General features: G+C 52.1%; 10 protein-coding genes and 1 non-coding gene across 11 annotated transcripts; 5 read left to right on the top strand and 6 right to left on the bottom strand.

The window, feature by feature from the left end:
* Nucleotides 1–1303: 1303 nt before the first annotated feature.
* M421DRAFT_403292 (uncharacterized protein) lies at nt 1304–2263 on the bottom strand (the record flags this gene model as incomplete). The annotated part of the gene is made up of 3 exons (XM_033590256.1): nt 2012–2263; nt 1582–1812; nt 1304–1424 (listed from the first exon to the last, which is right to left on the bottom strand). The coding sequence occupies exons 1-3, from the start codon at nt 2107–2109 to the stop codon at nt 1304–1306; spliced, it is 450 nt and encodes a 149-aa protein (XP_033452669.1). The 5' UTR covers nt 2110–2263.
* A 224-nt stretch (nt 2264–2487) lies between these two features.
* Nucleotides 2488–3335, bottom strand: M421DRAFT_291607 (uncharacterized protein). Its single transcript, XM_033589031.1, has one exon. The coding sequence runs from the start codon at nt 3018–3020 to the stop codon at nt 2589–2591; it is 432 nt and encodes a 143-aa protein (XP_033452670.1). The 5' UTR covers nt 3021–3335; the 3' UTR covers nt 2488–2588.
* An 89-nt stretch (nt 3336–3424) lies between these two features.
* Nucleotides 3425–5362, top strand: M421DRAFT_54605 (uncharacterized protein; the record flags this gene model as incomplete). The annotated part of the gene is made up of 2 exons (XM_033595237.1): nt 3425–3851; nt 3900–5362. The coding sequence occupies 2 exons, from the start codon at nt 3425–3427 to the stop codon at nt 5360–5362; spliced, it is 1890 nt and encodes a 629-aa protein (XP_033452671.1).
* A 387-nt stretch (nt 5363–5749) lies between these two features.
* M421DRAFT_417144 (uncharacterized protein) lies at nt 5750–6263 on the top strand. Its single transcript, XM_033591335.1, has one exon. It carries the CDS (start codon nt 5783–5785, stop codon nt 6023–6025), a length of 243 nt encoding a protein of 80 aa, XP_033452672.1. The 5' UTR covers nt 5750–5782; the 3' UTR covers nt 6026–6263.
* Nucleotides 6264–7660: 1397 nt separating this feature from the next.
* Nucleotides 7661–8579, bottom strand: M421DRAFT_89710 (uncharacterized protein; the record flags this gene model as incomplete). The annotated part of the gene is made up of 2 exons (XM_033597792.1): nt 7661–8303; nt 8389–8579. The coding sequence occupies 2 exons, from the start codon at nt 8577–8579 to the stop codon at nt 7661–7663; spliced, it is 834 nt and encodes a 277-aa protein (XP_033452673.1).
* A 733-nt stretch (nt 8580–9312) lies between these two features.
* Nucleotides 9313–10209, bottom strand: M421DRAFT_403295 (uncharacterized protein; the record flags this gene model as incomplete). The annotated part of the gene is made up of 3 exons (XM_033590257.1): nt 9313–9370; nt 9426–10005; nt 10058–10209. The coding sequence occupies 2 exons, from the start codon at nt 10207–10209 to the stop codon at nt 9426–9428; spliced, it is 732 nt and encodes a 243-aa protein (XP_033452674.1). The 3' UTR covers nt 9313–9370.
* A 1156-nt stretch (nt 10210–11365) lies between these two features.
* On the bottom strand, nt 11366–12048 carry M421DRAFT_89712 (uncharacterized protein; the record flags this gene model as incomplete). The annotated part of the gene is made up of 2 exons (XM_033597793.1): nt 11366–11974; nt 12019–12048. 2 exons carry the CDS (start codon nt 12046–12048, stop codon nt 11366–11368), a joined length of 639 nt encoding a protein of 212 aa, XP_033452675.1.
* Nucleotides 12049–12390: 342 nt separating this feature from the next.
* On the top strand, nt 12391–13321 carry M421DRAFT_2052 (uncharacterized protein; the record flags this gene model as incomplete). The annotated part of the gene is made up of 2 exons (XM_033588154.1): nt 12391–12777; nt 13235–13321. 2 exons carry the CDS (start codon nt 12391–12393, stop codon nt 13319–13321), a joined length of 474 nt encoding a protein of 157 aa, XP_033452676.1.
* M421DRAFT_t23 lies at nt 12886–12998 on the top strand. Its single transcript has one exon. It is a non-coding gene; the product is annotated as a tRNA-Leu (tRNA).
* A 360-nt stretch (nt 13322–13681) lies between the features above and the next one.
* On the top strand, nt 13682–14815 carry M421DRAFT_54336 (uncharacterized protein; the record flags this gene model as incomplete). The annotated part of the gene is made up of 3 exons (XM_033595213.1): nt 13682–13780; nt 13892–14458; nt 14540–14815. The coding sequence occupies 3 exons, from the start codon at nt 13682–13684 to the stop codon at nt 14813–14815; spliced, it is 942 nt and encodes a 313-aa protein (XP_033452677.1).
* A 157-nt stretch (nt 14816–14972) lies between these two features.
* On the bottom strand, nt 14973–17758 carry M421DRAFT_54763 (uncharacterized protein; the record flags this gene model as incomplete). The annotated part of the gene is made up of 2 exons (XM_033595256.1): nt 14973–15343; nt 15397–17758. 2 exons carry the CDS (start codon nt 17756–17758, stop codon nt 14973–14975), a joined length of 2733 nt encoding a protein of 910 aa, XP_033452678.1.
* Between the last annotated feature and the right edge of the window lie 612 nt (nt 17759–18370).

The following is an 18370-nucleotide window of genomic DNA, read 5'->3' on the forward strand; positions in this document are numbered from 1 at the left end:
TCCGAGTAGTCTGCGCTGAGCGTGAGACTCTATGAACGTTGATTTTTACTTGCGCTTAAGACTAGAGTTCGCGCTCTGCAGTTTTCGCTGCTCGGCTGTTCGCATTATCTCCTCTCGGTTCATCGATCTAGATTCTCCTGACTGGTCTGATTGACCAGCACTTGTTGGCTGCTGGGTCTGCTGCTGGGGAGTTTTTCGCTATTGTTGATACTACTGCTGCTGCTGCTGTTATTGTTGTTGTTATTGTTGACGGTACCGTTGCAGCCCAGCCTCAAATTGACCCGGGGCTACTGGTGGCTGCATCAAGTGCTCCGGCTCAGACTTCCGCTGTGCATGCCGTTGATGTTGCTCTTCAACATTAGCTGGAAGCCTCGAAGAAAATATGCATAGTATGCGCCATCTCTGCCGCCGCCAAGCTCTACAACTATCAAGCGTGCATTCTCATTGTTTGAGGCGTCACTGAGGTGAGATTGGAGAGTCGTACCCTGCTCTGGGAGAGTAACGGAGAAATGTCCGTTCTGGCGGTTTCGAATTGAAAAGAGCACTTCATCGTGAAAAAGCCCTTCAAGCTTCTGTCGATTTATTCTAGCTGTGCTTTAGACGACTCGGGGGCTCTTCCTTTGGTGGCATGGATCGAGGTCGCACACGTGCAACTACACAGATACAGTTATGTGGATACAGTACCATGAGTGAAGATGCGGCATCTTGCACCTAGAGCTGCCTTGATTCACTTACCTGAAGAGTGTCACGCGGGATGTGCACGATTTGTCGTTTGCCAACATCTGAAGCCGCAAAAGTTACTCTCGTGGTGGACGCCATAAGTGATCACATGGCGAGACCGTTTGTGAGGGTAATTGTGTTGCTTAATTCAAATTCTCGCGCAAAGCTCGCAGATGCTGGGGACTTAGGACCATACTATCGTCCATGTGATGGTTGCGCTGCTGCCGTCCTGCCACGTCAGTCATTGTCCGCTGGTGCGACAACACACAGCATGGTATGTAGATATGGTGTGATGAAGCGGAGCGCGTGGTGAATTCTTGCAGGTATTACCCGTCGTCATCGGACGAGCAGAGCTATATATAGACGTACAGCAGATGTTCCTCGGATTGGGTGTGAGGATCTTGTCGAATCTGGCCAATGCAGTTGAAGACACTATCGCCGAGCAAATCCAGCGTTTGATAACGCACGATACAGACTGCTCGTGCAGGCTGACAGCTGATACTGCGGGGTCCCTGACGTGCAGATGGCCGGTAGTACTGATGTCACGGCATATTAGGACCGTTATTGGCAGTGATGTGCAAAATCATACGCGCGTGATCTTGACTCGCTTGACATCGTCCAGGCATTCGCGTGGCACAGTGCCTGTTCCTGGTCCACGGCTCAAATGTTGACGTTGATATACCTCTTTTGGTACTGGTAACAATCTGCAAGGACCCGCAAAAGCCAGATTCTGGCTAGCGGAAGATAATCGGCAGAAAGAAGCCAGGCGATTGTGGGTTCAACGTCACGCTGAGGCTCGACCACATTACCGAGCTCCCAGACGAACATCGCGATCCAGATAGCCAATAGTCTGGGACCTACGGGCGTTCGTGGCCGTCAACGTGGCCATGACTATAACCCAAAGATGCACTAGGCAGAGATGTGGGTTGTAAAGCGGACGATAATGCGGCGTAAGGGCCCTTGCATCCTCTGTATGCTGCGAGAGTCGTCCCGGTGTGCGGACCAGGCAGTGGTGAGAAGGTTTGAAGCCTTGGCGGACTGGAGCAGCTCGTATTTGCAGGGATTGCTGATGGCCCAGCAGGCGGGATCAACCTTGGCAGCTGCAAGCCACATATTGGAAAGAGGCGAAGCAGCGGCCTTAAGCGAGTAAAACAGGAAGAGACATATCGTGAAGAGTGCCTTTGAATGCGAATTGGAGGCTGATAATTTAAAGATATCAGCAAGTTCACCGGGATTCGAAACGCACTCGTCGGCGCATCAGAAGCTTCCCATATGAAGCGAGATTACACACATAGTTATGCCACTTTGGGAATAGAACGTTACTAGTGCTCGGAACATAACCAGATCGACGGCCACAGCCCGCCTTGCCTTCGGTCTTGCAGGCGGCATTGCCGACGCGAGCTGAGGTCAGGGATTACATATCAGCCTTGTGAAGGGATCCAGGGTAGCAGCTCCAGCGCTAGCAGCTTGGCCAAGCAGGCTTGACGGGTCTCAAGTGCGCCCTTTATACGTCGAGTGTCAGAAGCACCTCAGGTAGTGCCGTATGCCCTGCTTTACAATTTCATCGTTGCCTTGCCTTCGTTCCAGGAAGGTGCTGGGAAACGGTAGAGCTCCTGCTGTGTGTCGTCGCGGAGCGCGGCGGATGCGTTGTAAAGCTGCGACCTGAGGCTGAAGTCCTTGGGAGAAGTCCCGACGAAAGCCTCGCGAATCTGGTCAAGTCGTTCGCTTGAGCTCATAGATCACGTGACTAGTGACGGCCTTGGGTCTAGCATTAGCAGGTCTCGACTCTCCAAGCCCTCTCTTCTCTACCAAAAGATCAACCGCGTCCTATTTTGGTCGCCCAAGGCACGAGGCCGCCTCTAGACGCCCTAACCGGTCTTCGCCGCGTCTTTCGACAAGAGGCGCTGGGATTCTCGTATGTGCCGTGTGCTACGTTGACAGTTCAAAGCAGTGTTCAGCTGTGGCTGACTGCGATGTCTCTTTGGTACATTTTCCCGTTCTGCTTTACCTTCCTTGGACTTTCTCGGCCTCTCGTTTTCTCTACTTATCCCAATCGGTATTCTGTTGTTCGCTTGCTCAGACACTTTGTCAGGTCGGGCCAGATCAGAAGAATATGCTCTTGGCGACGGCAGAGCTGATGCACTTTCCCAATTTGCAGCAAGGCTCTGAAGCCTATCGGCGACCTGGTAGCTTCTGCATGCTTCGACCCAGCATAGACAGCCATCGTGGACTCTAGTCTTGCTATTGGTACTCCCGTGTAGCATCCACGCTTTACGCACGGTCCTTCTGCAGCCTGACATTCACTTTCAAGCCTATCTAAGACATGGCTGGACGTGGCGTCTGTCGTCTGGACCAAGATGAGGTGCGGCTATAGGTGTTCAATCACCCTAGACGGGTAGTCTAGCAAACGTGGCTGCCAGGCTTGGCGATATCGCATAACGAGCGTTGTTATGGACGCCGACAAGAAGCTTTCGAGCATCGTGCCATGACCAGCCTGGATAGTCAGGTCGACTGGACCGCCCGAGAACGCCCAACACCATGCAGACGAACGGCCTAAGGCTTCGTGGTATCGAGACTCGATAGATATATAAGTTCATCATGAGATGCCTTGTTCGTATCCTTATCAGCTCAAACATTCTAATACTTGCTCATCAGCATCGAGAATTGCCTCTTTCTGGCTCATTCTTCATATTCGCTATTCGCTATGTGGCAATCACTCTTCTTGAGTATTACTGCCCTCTTCGCTTCACAGGCTTTGGCTGGCGATGGCAAGTGGCTAAGCCCCGAGTACAAGCAAATCTTCCAAACCCCTCTTCCCTTCCCCTCGGACAAGAGGCCCCTCTACACATATACCAACGCTACCACTGGCAACTCCATCGACTACTATGAGATCGACGTCAAGCCTCTTACCCAGCAAGTCTATCCTGGTCTGAAGCCTGCTCGGCTTGTCGGATACGATGGTATGTCTCCCGGTCCTACTTTCCGCATGGAGAAGGGACGTGAGGCAGTTGTTCGGTTCAGGAACCACGGTGATAAGGACCTCTCAGTTCATCTTCACGGCTCCTACAGTCGTGCGCCGTTCGACGGGTGGGCCGAGGATGTGACTAAGCCCAATCAATACAAGGACTATTGTAAGTAGCCATGCAACGTGTACTCTCACTGCCACTAACCTTGCATAGACTATCCTAATCACCAGAGTGCTCGCACTCTGTGGTATCACGACCATGCTGCCCACCACACTGCCGAGAATGCTTACTTCGGGCAAGCTGGCTTCTACATCCTGCATGACCCTGCTGAGGACGCTCTTGGTCTGCCCAAGGGCAGCTATGACCTGCCTCTCGCACTGTCATCCAAGCAGTACAACAGTGACGGAACGCTCTTCGACCCCAAGGATGAGACCAATTCACTCTTTGGCGATGTTATCCACGTCAACGGACAGCCTTGGCCCTTCCACAAGGTCGAGCCTCGCAAATACCGCCTCAGATTCCTCGATGCTTCTATCAGCCGAGCATTCAAGCTTACTTTCGAGGTCGACGGTAAGGCAGTCGACTTTCACGTCATCGGTGCCGATACTGGCCTTCTGACCAAGCCTGTGAAGAGCAACAACCTCGAGATCTCCATGGCCGAGCGTTGGGAAGTCGTCTTCGATTTTGCACAATTTGCCGGCAAGAACGTCACTCTCAAGAATGGCCGCGATGTCCAACACGATGAGGACTACGCTGCTACAGACAAGGTCATGCAGTTTGTTGTTGGTAAGGATGTTAAGGACACGAGCAACAACGGCGACATCCCATCTGCCCTTCGCAATGTTCCATTCCCACCAAAGAAGAGTGGCATTGACAGGAGCTTTAAGTTTGGCAAGTCTGGCGGCGCATGGACTGTCAACGGTGTCACTTTCGCTGATGTCAAGAATCGCATTTTGGCTAAGCCTCAGCGTGGCGCCATCGAGGTTTGGGAGCTCGAGAACTCCAGTGGTGGCTGGTCGCACCCAGTCCATATTCATCTAGTCGACTTCCAAATCCTGTCTCGCACCGGTGGCAAGCGTTCTGTCCTCGACTATGAGAAGGAGGCACTCAAAGATGTTGTTCTGCTTGGCGAGAACGAGAAAGTCACAGTCATTGCACGCTATGCTCCTTACGATGGTGTGTACATGTTCCATTGCCACAACCTCATTCACGAAGACCATGACATGATGGCTGCTTTCAACGTCACTAGCCTCGGTGATTGGGGATACCCTGAAACTACCAAGTTCATCGACCCTATGGAAGAGAAGTACCGCAGCAAGGCCGAGAGCACATCTGACTTTGAGAAGTCAGCCATCATGAACACAATGGCCAATTTCGAGCTTTTGGAGGCTTACGAAAAAGTTGAGAAGCTTGAGGACGCTCTTGAGAGCTACCGCGTCAATGGTCCCCCTAAGACAACCTTGTCCACTGTCACTCGCACATCGGCTTCATCGGCTTCATCAAATTCATTACCTGCTAGCTCGATTGAAGACAACAGTCGGACAACTCCGGCGGCTTCAATAACGCCCCAAGTTAAGGCAGAGGCAGCATCAGCAACGATAACATCAGCCCCTAAGACCACAAGCACCACAAAGAAGGTCGATGACAAGAAGACCAAGACAACATCCAAGAAGTAAAAAGCCAGAGTTATAGATAGCCTATATATAGATGACACTTCCTATACATGTAGCGACGCATTTATGAGTTTATGAGTTACGAATTGAATCCACACACTTCAAACATGTCTTCCGTACGTATCTGCAACCAGTCTGTGAAGAATGCGCCCTTGCTTCCTCTGTGGTAATATAAACCAAATTCATCTTTCGTACTTGAGCACCCTTGTATGCGATGGCTCACTGCCTGCTGCAAGTACATAAAGCTCTTGTGATGTGTTTTGTCACGCAGACATACACGTAACATGGCTTCTTCGAAAGTCAGAGTGCGAAAGGTCATAGGGAAGGACGATCAGTTGGCTTTTCAAGTACACTTAATCCACTGAAAAGCGCATCCCACTCAACTGACACCTTCAAGCATGTGTGCAAGGGAGGATCAATACCATGACATCCACCTCCAACAATGGATCTCCATTCCATTCGTTCAGGCACGCAAAATGTCCGCCTAGTTGGTTGAGTTGCTTCTCGATCGCTTTACCACCTGGATCGACAGCCCTACCCAGCCGCTGTCTCTACCAGACATTCATGATGAACCCTCAGCTCAGCCACAGTCTCGTCAAGGGCGTCGAATATGATAAGGCCAGGCGAGTCGACAGACCAACTTTGGACCCTCTGACACGAGGGTAAGCCCCGAATTGCTGGGATGGCGGCCGGGAAAAACCAGTGTCGAGGCCTTGGAACGAACAGGCTGGTGATTCGGGGCTGGTGGTCAACGGCTGTGTAACAACGTTCTAGGAGTAAGCTAAAGACCATGTAAAGATGGGATTTTGTCCTCTTCCGGTGCCCGAGCGCTCTTTGTTTGGTCGGCGACTCCTAGCGGGCAGCGGGCAGCGGGTACCATGAAAACTGTTGCGGCAGACGTAGCCGCTGTATAGTCGATGGAAAACTGCGCTGAGTTGCTTGCTAGCTAGGAGGCGACCATATATACATGTCCTGAGACGTGCTAGTCCAAGGTAGTCAATAGAGGTGACGATCAAGGTTGTAGGACCGACTTGCACCGCAATAAGAATAAAGAGAGTCGCGCCGAAGTCGTAGCGCTGGGGCGAGAACTCCCACTCCATATTACCAACTTATCGCAACAGATGTGGATTGGGAGGGGCAGCGGAACGCTCCGGATCAAAGTTTGGAGTAAGCCAGTCTAATGTGGATCAGAAGTACCTATATACTGGTAAGCTCGGCAGAGGAATCTGATCAATTCTCACTCAACACTTTCCGACTATCAAAATCATTTAGCTTCAATACAGTTTTCAACCGTACGTGAGAGGTGGTTGTGTGAATGGTTCGCCTTTACCTACTCATTTCAAAACAAGATGTACGTTCGCGCCAACACAATTTCGACGCCCTTGTTCTGTACGCGGACATAGGCTTGCAGCGTCTTCACAAGCTTATCCATCCAAGACGCGGGCAAATTTCTCCTGAGGTGTCCAGTACAGTCGACAGCTTGCGCAATGATCCGTATGCACTTGAAAGAGCCGAGCTGAGAGAAACACCATTGTTGCGTAAGGATCGCGCCATCGCTGCAGCCCTCTTCGGTACATTCGAAGTTGCACACGATTTGGATCTTGGAAATGACGACTCATTCATACGGCATGATTGCTGATAGCAAACGATGTAGACTGACACAGTTGAGAACTGAGAAGATGCCCAGTTTGAACGGAAGGAGCTGCGTCTCAGCGCAGATCTGGCGACAGCTTTGAGCCAGTGCGACTGTATCGTGGTGTCTGGTTTGGTTTATCGATAATGTCGTCCTGAAACGTGTATCGTATCTGGTATTCCATGTCTGACCTGCAAGCAAGTATGTGAAGATCTGGATGTGGAGTTCAGGTGGTAGAAGTAGCAGAGGCGAACTCTGCTGGTTCCGCGCTGAGCTGTAGTATGTCAGCGCCAAATTATTGGGTTCCTACGATTGGGCTAACATTTCAAAGGCCTTTCTGTCTGTTTTCTTGGCCTTGCCTGGCTTCAGCTTGGAGCGTGATTTGTTCTGTTCGCTGGCTGCGGTGGTATGTAAGAAATACTGAGTGCCAAGAGATGTCAGCGGCAACAGTAGAACTGTTGTAGCCTCCAAAATTATTATCAGATTGCCGTTGACTGCCTCCAAATGTTCCAGCCTCTTGTCTTAGTTCGTCGCCCGGTCGTTCATGCTAGTGTCCAAGATCCCAAGCTCGAGCTGCTTCTGCTATCGTCAATCGACCACTGATCTCTGAGCGTCTTACAACGGAACTCCTAATTAACACCAATCCGTGACCGCCAACCTTGCAATATTTACTCTTGCGTCGGTTCCTTCGCCGAAGACGCATCTTTCCCTTCGTCCACTTCGTCCATCTCGTCCACATTGAATGATCCCACCTCAGCAGGAGTACACTCTACAACAAGAATAGCGCCAGTAGCCTCGATAGTTCGACTGAGTTGTTGAGGAAGAATCTTGGCTATTGCTTCGTATGCATCGTGGTGTGTGTCAGTGACCTGATGAACGAGTACCGTAATCCGGGTCAAGGCCGGAAAGGTCTTGTTGAGATCCAATTCGCTGCCGGTGAGCTTCGAGGCGTACTTCCAGGCGGGATAGTTAGGTCCCTGACAGTCCAGCCGGAGGTGTGTGACTTGCTTCCGTTGGTATGTGCCGAGAGACTTGACTGACCGCTTCAGATACGCCAGGTCTTTGTAAGCGAAGGTGGCATTGTTCAGAGCATATAGAACAGCCTCAGAGTAGACCTGACGGCAGGTACGAAGGAGTGCCATCCTGTTGCGGGGCTCCGCAGCAGATGGCGCGAATCTGTAGCTCCCGCTGTAGTACATTCCGCTAAAGCACATCGCTAGGTAGGTCTGGCCTCCAAGGATATGCTTCCAGATGTAATCACGAATCTCGGTCGGCAGGCGTAGTAGTGGTGACTTCTGGTTCTCCTTGACCCTGCGCGCGCAAACATGTGAGTGACCTTGCAACAAACAGTAACGTGCACTGACTAACAGCTGCCAGCCGTTGTGGAGTTACACACATTCTTTTCTCTGCGCCTTTCGGAGCGACGTTCAGCACGCCACCTCGAAACCTGTGGAATCCACGGGCGGGCCTTTTGATGACTCGATTGGTTCCTTCCTTCCTCGCGCTCAACTGCGTCTGCTTGTTCGGTTCTTTTGGCGCCATCAAGTTGGAATGCTGCACTGAGTTGGCATTAGTGTAAAGGGACATTCTGAAGGGCTAAGAGAGTCTTTAAACATCCAGGATCAGGCCAAGTGGGTCCCCGCGAGTCTTGCGGGTAGGTAGTGAAAGATGAATGCCATAAATTCTAGCTTACAAAATCCTTTCCGCTCCTTTTGGCATCACGTTGAGAAATCCCCTACGGAAATTATGATAGCCTCGACTCGGTCGCTTTATCGTCTAGTCGCTCTTTCTGTAGCGCAATGCCTGATCAAGCTTTGTGCCAATCACTTTCTTGCGGGGCACTATGCCGATTTGTCGAGTGAAATGTTGACGGTGGAAGAAGCGGTTGAGAACATTGAGACTCCTGTGAGTCATATGGAAACAAAGCTCTTACACTAGTGCGCTGTTCTGAGTGAAGCTTCAGGCAAGTGAAAAGACGACGACCAATGAATAGGTCTCAATCAACAACTGGCGTTTGCAGGGACGAGGCAGAGCAAAAGGATTAAGATTCATAGATTTTCGCTATACCAGCTAATTTGTATTGAGCTTCTCCCTACTTGAGGGTGAGCACGCCAGCTTTCTACTCTCACATTTGGCGGATAAAAGGTTTGTGCGCTTCGCTCAGAGGCCAGAAGGAGTTCGAGCGAACCATTAGAAATCACGACCCTAGCTATGATGTGTTAAATCCAAGCGACATGAGCCTGTTGAGTGTAAATAAGACGTGCATCGTATGAATGCCAGCCCAAGGTCTCGGCCTGATTGCAGTTACTGTGCGCTTGAGCGTGCGGACGACATCAGATTATCCTCAATCGTCCGATTTTGTCAGATGCTAACCAATTCTTTACATATTTTAGTAGAAGGTTGCGGTAATCGAGTCAATTCGAATACACTTACTCAACCAAGAACCGAGAACCAAGAGTCTGGCATTAATCCATCTCCTTCCTCCACGATCAAGCCAATGCCAGCATCGTCCAATAATGTTGCGTGATCCTCGCGAAACTGGGTCTCGATGTCTTTTAGAGTAATGGATTTCTCCTGGCCAGCCCCGCCGTGCACGATGAACTGAAACGTCTTCACAGCAGGGTAGATGCTGATGCTTGAAGACATCTGCCAGAGATGAGTAAGCTTGTGATCGTCAGGTGAGTAAGCTTCGAGCCGAATAGTGTTGATCTGCTTGCGTTGGTACGGTTTGAGCTGCTTCGTGACCTTTTTTACTGCCCAGGTAGACAAGAAGGCGAAGGTGTTGAGGCGGATGGGCATGGATGCAGCTTCAGAGTATATCTGGCAGCAAGTGCGAAGAAGAGACACGCCGATGCTGGGCTCATTGGACGGAGGTACAAAATCCATCGAATACTTCCGGCCGGACCGTTTACCGCGTACCCTGAACACGATATTTCCAAGAGTATACTCCCAGATACGGTTACGGATTTCAGGGGGTAGGCGAAGCAGCGGCGAGTGCTGGTTATTCTTGAAACTGTATGTCTTGTCAGCAACTTGCCTCGCTAAAGAGAGTTCTGTCAACTTACAGGTCTTTCTCATCACCCTTGGGTGTGACATTTAGCAGCCCATTCTTGTACTTGTGGTAGCCACGGACAGGCCTCTTGACGACATTTTTGCTTTGGCTGGCGATGCCCTTCTTCGCTGGCTTTGCAGTTGCGGTTGGCTTGCGGGGAGCCATTTCGATCGCAGTGTAGCACGACGTCTGTGCCGCAGCGAGATGTAGAGGAGAAGGATGATGGCAGCCAATGATGTAGAAGCGGCCAGGCAGGCGCGGGTCTGCTCGGGTGTGCCAAGCGGGCACTCAAAGTGAAGGTGAAGTGAGAGACGCTTCGAAGGAAACCCGCTGTAAACAATGATGATGCAATGGCCCAGACGACCACTGTATGTGCAGAGCAAAAGATTGACGCATGGGGATGGGAAGACAAGGTGATAGTAAGACCATAAGTAAGGACATGCATTACTGGTAGCGCTATCGCACTCGAGGACCTTGCGAAAATTAATCGCGGTGCTATACGATTCAGGCAGTCGTGACTACAACTATGGGACCAAATAGTTACGATACTAAATCGAATTCGGGGCTGGACATCGTCGCTACGGTGTTTACGTGAGGCAATTGTCTTTTGAGGCTGCTCACAATACTGGTCGTGACGCTCGACGCACATTCATCATCCAGCCCATGTGATCGAATACACGAATATCGATCCTTTTGAGGAGTGTCAGCTTATGCAGATTCCCATTATCCAACTGGTAGTCCCAGGTCAGCTCAATTAAACCCAGAGCCAGCCCGTCGATCTGGAGCGCGGTTAATCGGGATCGTCGGTAATATCCTAACCACTTCTCCAGCACTTTGCAATCGGCTGGAGCTGACAGCGTGAATGCGTTGAGCTTGCGACGCGCAGCTGTAAGCTTTTGGGCAACCAGGTTCCACTCCATCCAATACCAATGTAGTCTGCATAATCTCGGAGCTGCTGTTGTTTGATAGCAATCTTGCACCAGAGTCGGGTGTGGAGATCAACTTCCAGTAGATAATTCATCGCGAGTCTGATCGCCACGTCAATGTCCATAGCCACATGTTTAGAACAGGAACAGAGGCGTACGCAGCGAGTGCAGTCAGAGAGAAGATTATAAAAGACTCGTCCTCGAAAGTGCCTCGGCGAATCGAAGAGTCCGACCGCAGAGCAGTCTAACATCCTCAACTCAAGCCCGGCTACTTCTCCGCCTAAGGATGACGATGAAGATTTTCATCATTGCACGACTCACACAGGGAGAAGGATGTACGTACACTGTAATATTATTTCGCGCACTGCAGCCGCAGTCATACAATGGCTTGAAGCTCAGTAGTCCAGATCCACGGTATCGTCCTTCTGCACATCTGGTCCCTTGGCTTGGTGCCAAGGATCCCACTCGTCGCTCTCGTCGTCTTCATCGCGGTTGAGTTTCCGGGTCTGCTCACGTTTGAACCGCTCATCTCTCTTCTTCGCCTTGTACTTGTCGCGGTTCCTCTTATTCCTGGCTTTCGTCCTTGGGCTACTCGTTGCCCACTGCTGGGACTGGGATTTCAGCTTGTCGACACGGCCAGTTGCAACTTTATCTGTTTCTGGTCCCGCAGCGGGAGTAGCTTGTGAAGCCGAAGATTCCACCTTAGATGAACCCTCTGCGACGGACTCCTCGGCTTCTCCATCTTCGGCCTCTTCTTCCTCTGGACCGTTGCCGTTTTCGCGTTTTAGCCTGCGCTTGCGAATGATAGCCTGGATCTCGGAGTGTCTGAACATAGCAATTTGCTCATCGGTGAGCGTCCGCGGTGTGCTATCTTCGTAACAGCCGAGCGCATTCGCCTCTTCTTCGTAGCACTCTTCAGCTGGCTCACTGTCGACGCTACTCAGAATGTGCTCGGGTGCAGGCGCGTGCGGGAAGTGTGTCGTGTGAAAGTCACGCAGATCATCCTGAAATTCTTAGCATGATATCTCAAACAGGTGTGTGAGCTTACCACCGTAACCGTGGGGAGAGGAAGATCCATAGCGGCCATATGAAGTCGAGCAATATTCGGCGACACCCTCAGCGGGCGGTTGTCACCTTTTCGGAATCATGGTGCGGAAGGTACAAACTTGGAGGCTCACACCTCGCTGATCTTCCGCGCATTCATGTGTGCTTGGCATTTCCGCGGTGATGACGATGACCTCTACCCCTCAGCGCGGTACAACACTCAACATTACCAAGGTGAATACCAGACAATAATATGAGGTCTGTCTTATATTCCTTTGCAAGTGCCTGCCTCTTCCTCGCATGCGCCGCCGAATCGCGATCCTTTAAGACTATCTCGAAGTCTTTCAACGAGCAGTCGCCTCTCCAAGACTGCATCATGCCCTCGTCGAACGATGCCTCCGGGATCATCATATCAGATGTGATTGGAAAGGTGCAGGATATTGCGATCTTCAGTGATCTGACGCGCAACGTCGATGCCGTGTCTGGTCGCCTTGAAGACGCAGCGCAGAATGCCACGGTGCTCGCGCCAGACAACACTGTCATGAAGAACCTGAAGAGGAAGCCGTGGGAAGACCCGCAAGACTACAATCAGTTCGGCGCGCAGGCGTATGAGGGTAGCAGCGGCTTAGATCGCGCGCACAGCAACCTCGAGCGGTTCGTCAAGAGGCACATCGTTGCCGAGAGTCCATGGGAAGAAGGCAGGAAAGTAAAGACGCTAGCCGGCAACGAAGTCTGGTGGGAGTCCAAGGACGGTCAGAAGACAGTAAGTAAGAAACCCCGCCCGCCCAAGACAATTTCCTTCGCAACACCACATTTGCACGCTCAATTTTGAATATGAATCTTACAACTGCCTTCCTTTTCATTAAAAAACGGTGAGGTGGCCGAGTTGGTTATGGCGCCAGGTTAAGGTCCATTCCTTAGCATTGCTGAGCAATCAGCTTCCTGGTCACGAAAGTGGCGCGGGTTCGAGTCCCGTCCTCATCAGCATTCGTTTGACGAAAGTCGAGCACCCCAGGATATTCTTTTTGTTTTTTTGCTGAAGTGTGGGCGTGGGGTGAAGGTCCCAGATTGCGCTGCTCCAGCCCTAACCAACACTATCACTTCATAAGAGTACAACAGCGTTAGCGAATGCTCAAATCCTCTCTTTTAACAAGGCTGTTCTCTAGTGCTTGTTGCACGCTACTTTTTGGCCTTTAGACACTTGCTGACGAAGTCTGCAGATCCAGCCCGGCAACATTGAGGTCACGAGTACTCCTGACAAGGTCGCGAACGGCGAGATCTGGGTCCTTGGGGGATCTCTGTCATAGCACTCTCGCAAAGTCTTTCCTCGCGGCATTCGGACTTCGCTACCACAAGTTTACAACACCAGTCCCTTATCAGCAATCCTATGCGTAGAAACAGTCTTGGTCACGTAGTCAATGTCCTCAATGCGACCAACATTCTTCAACACCAACCCCTTACACATCCGCTTCATATTTGCGCATGACATAACGATCCATTGGTAAGCTGTGGGGCGTCAGCTTTCCGAAGAAGCTACCCCATCTAGGCAGTCAGCTCTGGAGCTGTACACCCCCACTTTACACGTACATAAGCACGACGAGCGTCGCAATCATGATCAACAGGCCGATATTATCTTTTCTAGCTTACGAAGCACTGAGCAGTTCACTATGAAGTTCGAATCGGGAGATCTGGCCATCTGCGATGTATGCGGGACCCAGTACGATGTTTCACTCTTGTCACCACCAAAGGAGTGTCGAGTCTGTCTTGTAAGTGACGTCAAACGAACTATGCCCTCTAAACACTTCAGAATTCCGTAAGCGTTACTCTATTCGAACACTATTCCCATCGGTGAAGCTGCAAACCACTGACATCCCTAGGACCCACGTCAATACGTCCCCGCCCACGGCCAAACCTGGACCAGTCTCAACGACTCACAAGCCACTCAGAAAAACGAGTTCAAGACAGACGAACATGATCCTCGCATCCACTACATCACTACCGCGCCCCTGACACCTGCAGAGCTCTCTCCCGGCCTCAGCGACAGCACAACAACCCGCAAACAACTCGGCATCGGCGAGCGCGCCATTCTCCTCCAAACACCCCATGGCAATGTGCTCTGGGACCTAATTGCCTTCTTGAACCAAGAAACCATCAATTTCATCAACGAGAAGGGGGGGTTAAAGGCGATTGTGATCAGTCACCCGCATTTCTACACCACGCACCTCGAATGGGCTAGTCAGTTCAAATGTCCAGTATATGTAGCGTCCGACGATGCGGAGTGGTTGAACAGGAAAGACTTGCACGGAGTGAGAAAACTGTACAAAGGCGCAGAAGAAATCGTCCCAGGCGTGACGGTGATCCAGTGCGGCGGCCATTTTGACGGGAGCAGCGTGCTGCACTGGGAGAAGAAACTCTTCATCGCAGACACCATGATGAGTGTGCCCGTACGTCTCCCTCAAGTCATATCTGCCCTTGTGCTCCCCGTTCGGATTACCAAGAGCTCACTCGCATACTAACACGCCCAGTCCGGCTTCTTCAACGCCGCGCAGCCGGCCGCCCACCCGCTCACTGCCAGCTTCTCGTTCATGTGGAGCTACCCGAACATGATCCCGCTGCCGCCCGCCAAGATCCACGGTATCTGGAAAGCGCTCAGGGCGTTTGAGTTCGAGGAGACGTATGGCGGGTTTCCGGGGCAGAACGTCGCTCGGACGGGGCTGAAGTGGCAGGTGCTCGAGAGCATGAAGGTGTTTCTGCGGGTAGGCGGGCACGAGCGCGCCGGCATCTACCAAGAAGAGTACTAGATTGCATGAGCAGGATCAGCGAGGCGGAAAGGAGTCAGAGGCGGGTGTGTATCGTAGCCAAGCAGGGAATCAGGGAGCAGGGAAATCGCATTTTAATATGCTTGCTCAACGTAAAATATGCATGCTAACCTAACGCCGTGACAGGAAGTGCACAGTACTATCGTCGCTTCTCCTTGCCCTCGCTCATCGCCTTGGGCCGCACATTCTGCAGCCGCAGCCACTCGCCGTTAAACGCATTCGTGAGCCACCACGTCAGCTTGTCGTACACGATGCGATTCGCGTTGTGGAAGTAGATACTATGATCCGAGTCCGGGAAAACATGGACGTCGTAGTTCTCGACGCCCGCGACATCCAACTTGTCGAGGAGGGTCAGTGTGTTCTGCATGTGCACATTATCGTCTGCGATGCCGTGCATGACCAGGAAGCGGACGTTTTGGCTCAAGGAGTTGACGTCTGAGATCGAGGTATTGTCGTATCCGGCGGTGTTGTGTTGCGGCGTGTGCATGTAGCGCTCGGTGTATATGGAGTCTGTTGATCAAATCAGCGATGCAAGCAAAGGATGAAAGGAGAGGGAGACGTACCGTAGAACCGCCAGTCCGTGACGGGCGCAACAGCCATCCCATACTTGAATGTCTCACCTGCGTCCGTCTCAAGCGTCTTCAGCGTCTGAAACCCGCCGTACGACCACCCCCAGATCGCCATGCGGTCTTCATCGACGTATTCCTTCTTCGCCCAGATCTTGCCCGCCGCGATCTGGTCGAGTGCTTCATAGTGCCCGATGTTACCGCGCGTTATGCAGCGCAGTTTACGCCCGAGGAAGCCTGTGCCGCGGCCGTCGACTGTAACGACGATGTAGCCTAGCGACGAGGCTATGAACGACTCAAAGTCGACCGTGAACTGGCGATCAACTTGCTGGCTGCCAGGTCCGGAGTACTGGTAGAAGAGCACGGGGTATTTTTTCTTTTCGCTGAAGTGCGGCGGTCGGCGTTCGAGGACGTTGAGTTTGAAGCCGTCTACTTCGATGGTTTGATACTTCAGAATGGGGAGCTCGTGGGCTGCAGCGAAGCGCTCGAGGGATTTGTTTTCTTCGAGGACCTTCTCAAACTTCTCAGAGCTGGAGGGCGTGGAGATGATTTTCTGCCAGGGGATGCCGGGGCCCTTGTAGCTGATCAGAGCGAAGGAGCCGCCTTTAGAGAAGGATGCAGAGTGGTAGCCTACTCCGCTGTTCTCGATGACTTCTTGCTTGCCGGTACCGTCGAGCTTGACGGCGTATGCATGGCGCTCGGTCGAGTCGTGCTCGGTGGAGATGTAGTAGACAAGGTTGTTCTTGAGATCGATACGCGATGGCGCGTCTACAACCTCCCACTCGCCCTGTGTGAGCAAGATAGGCTTAGCATTTTCCAGAGGTGTGAAGTAGCCAATGTGGTCGTAGCCTTCGTGAATGATAGTGTCAACATAGCCATCGTGAGGGCGGCCGTTCGATGGATCGGCAGGGACGAAAGTAGTTGTGTGCGACACTTCCATCCATCCACCATCCAGCTCTGCAACGTTCTCGGTCCTGATAGTCTTGCCTGTGCGCTTCTGCACATCCATAAGGACAAGCTTGAGCGTGTCGCTTTCGCGATTTGTCTCGCGAACAAGAACCTGCTTCGTGGACCCAGCCCAGACAATCTCGGTGATAAGGCGGTTGTCATCAGCGAAGTCGTCTTCGATCTCGATGTTGAAGACCTCGCGCTTCTCGACGTCGTAGAACTGAAGAGATACAATAGGATTGGGTGCGCCAGCCTTGGGGTACTTGATGTCGCGAACCTCTGGATAGTTCTCCTCACCGGACTTTGGGCGCTCTCCGCTAGGACGGGAGAGGAAGTACTGCACCGGGTACGTAGGAACAGTTGACTCATCTGTGCGAAGGAAGGCGACGTACTTGCCGTCCTCAGACCACCACGTCGCGCTGTCGCCCTGGAAGACCTCTTCTTCGTATACCCAGTCTGGAACTCCGTAGAAGAGCTCGGCGCCACCATCTTGCGTAATTGGAGTGACTTTGTTCGAGTCAAGCTTACGAATAAACATGTTGTTGTCACGGGTGAAGACGACGGCGTCCGATTGGGGTGACCAGGATGCAATCTGGATCCTAGCATTCGGGTTCTCGGGATCAAGAGGCTCGCCTGTCTGTGTTGCAACATCGAAGATCCAGTACAGGCCGGTGGAAGAGTGTCTGTAGATCTTCTGGTACCCGGACTGAACAAGCACCTTCTTAAAGTCTTTGCTCGGCGTCACCGCGCTGGGGTAGATGTACGAGTCGCCGACCTTGAAGCTGCTCTCCTTGATCAAAGTGGTATGTCCTCTACTATCCTTCTTGTCCTTGTTCCTAATATCCTCAACGACAAGATAGTCTTTGCCAGCAACGCCCTTCTCGAGCAGCAAACCGTCCTCGCCATTTGGTCCTGCGATCCACGACACACTCTGTGTGTTCGCGTACCACTGGCCGCTCATGACCTGATCGAGGGTGACTTTCTTTCCTGAGCCCTTTGTAGAGCTCGCCAGAGGATCGTGTGGGCGTGTAGATACGTGCTTGTAGTTGCCGTTGTACAGGAACGACACCAGCGCCAGGCCCCAGCCAATGACGCATATCGTGGCTACAATCCATAGCCAGCGTCGTGCCTTCTTGTCAACCGGTTTGAGAGGTTCGAAACGTCCGTCTTCGATGTCCAGCTGTTCGCGCGCACGCCCGGGCACGTACTCGTCATCATCGCGGTACTTCTCGTTCAGCCCGGGCTGCAATGCGCGGTTTGGCGGGCCGTCATTGATGTGTTCGAGCACGAGGGACATGGTGGATATCGAGGACCCCGAGGCTTCCGAGCCATCTTCTGACATTCGCGCTTTCGACTCGTGCCCTCTCAAGAGCTCCGCCTCCTCCTCGTTTGTGGCGCGCTCGCGCGGCATGATAGCAGCGTTGTGGTGGTACAATAGTGTCAATTATGTCATGATATGTGACGAAGCGAAGGACAGCGGTGTGCAGTTACAGAGGAAGAGTCGTCTATGAAGGCGCAGCTGAGGGTGATCTAGCTGGCCAGTGCTCACGTTGCGGAGGCGGAGACGCGGAAGTGCCCTGAGTCGCCGAAACTACCAAGCCGCCCTTTGACACGTGGTTGAGCTTCACAAGTCCTATTGCCAGACAAAGAATGCGATGAACGATTTTCTGTTTAGACCCTTTTACAGGCCATCAACTTGATTATCGGATAATGCGAAGGACCGCCCTGCATCTTTGCGCCACTTCACTCGCAGTCAGGAATGCGCCTCAAGAAATGCGCCCGGTTGTATGCGTGCTAATATGAGAGCCATCGGTAACAGTCCAACGTCGAGTTCGTCAACGGAATCTAAAGATTCTGATCACCTCCAGGCTGGGTTCAGTAGCTGTTGTTACGTGCTCTCCCAAGAGTGAGTCTGGGATGGGTAGTTCAGCCTTGAGCTACAAGCTCAATTTTAGTGGTGGGATTGGGGGCACATTCTCTAGCTGAAGAGTTGTCACACTGCGTGTTGCTATCGCAGCCTGAC

Source organism: Didymella exigua (genome assembly GCF_010094145.1).
Source record: "Didymella exigua CBS 183.55 unplaced genomic scaffold M421scaffold_4, whole genome shotgun sequence".
Taxonomy (NCBI): domain Eukaryota; kingdom Fungi; phylum Ascomycota; class Dothideomycetes; order Pleosporales; family Didymellaceae; genus Didymella; species Didymella exigua.

Bases quoted from the DNA above. Each gene is read 5' to 3' on its own strand.
- M421DRAFT_291607 (XM_033589031.1), bottom strand. From the start codon at position 3,020: ATGTCAGGCTGCAGAAGGACCGTGCGTAAAGCGTGGATGCTACACGGG.
- M421DRAFT_417144 (XM_033591335.1), top strand. From the start codon at position 5,783: ATGACATCCACCTCCAACAATGGATCTCCATTCCATTCGTTCAGGCAC.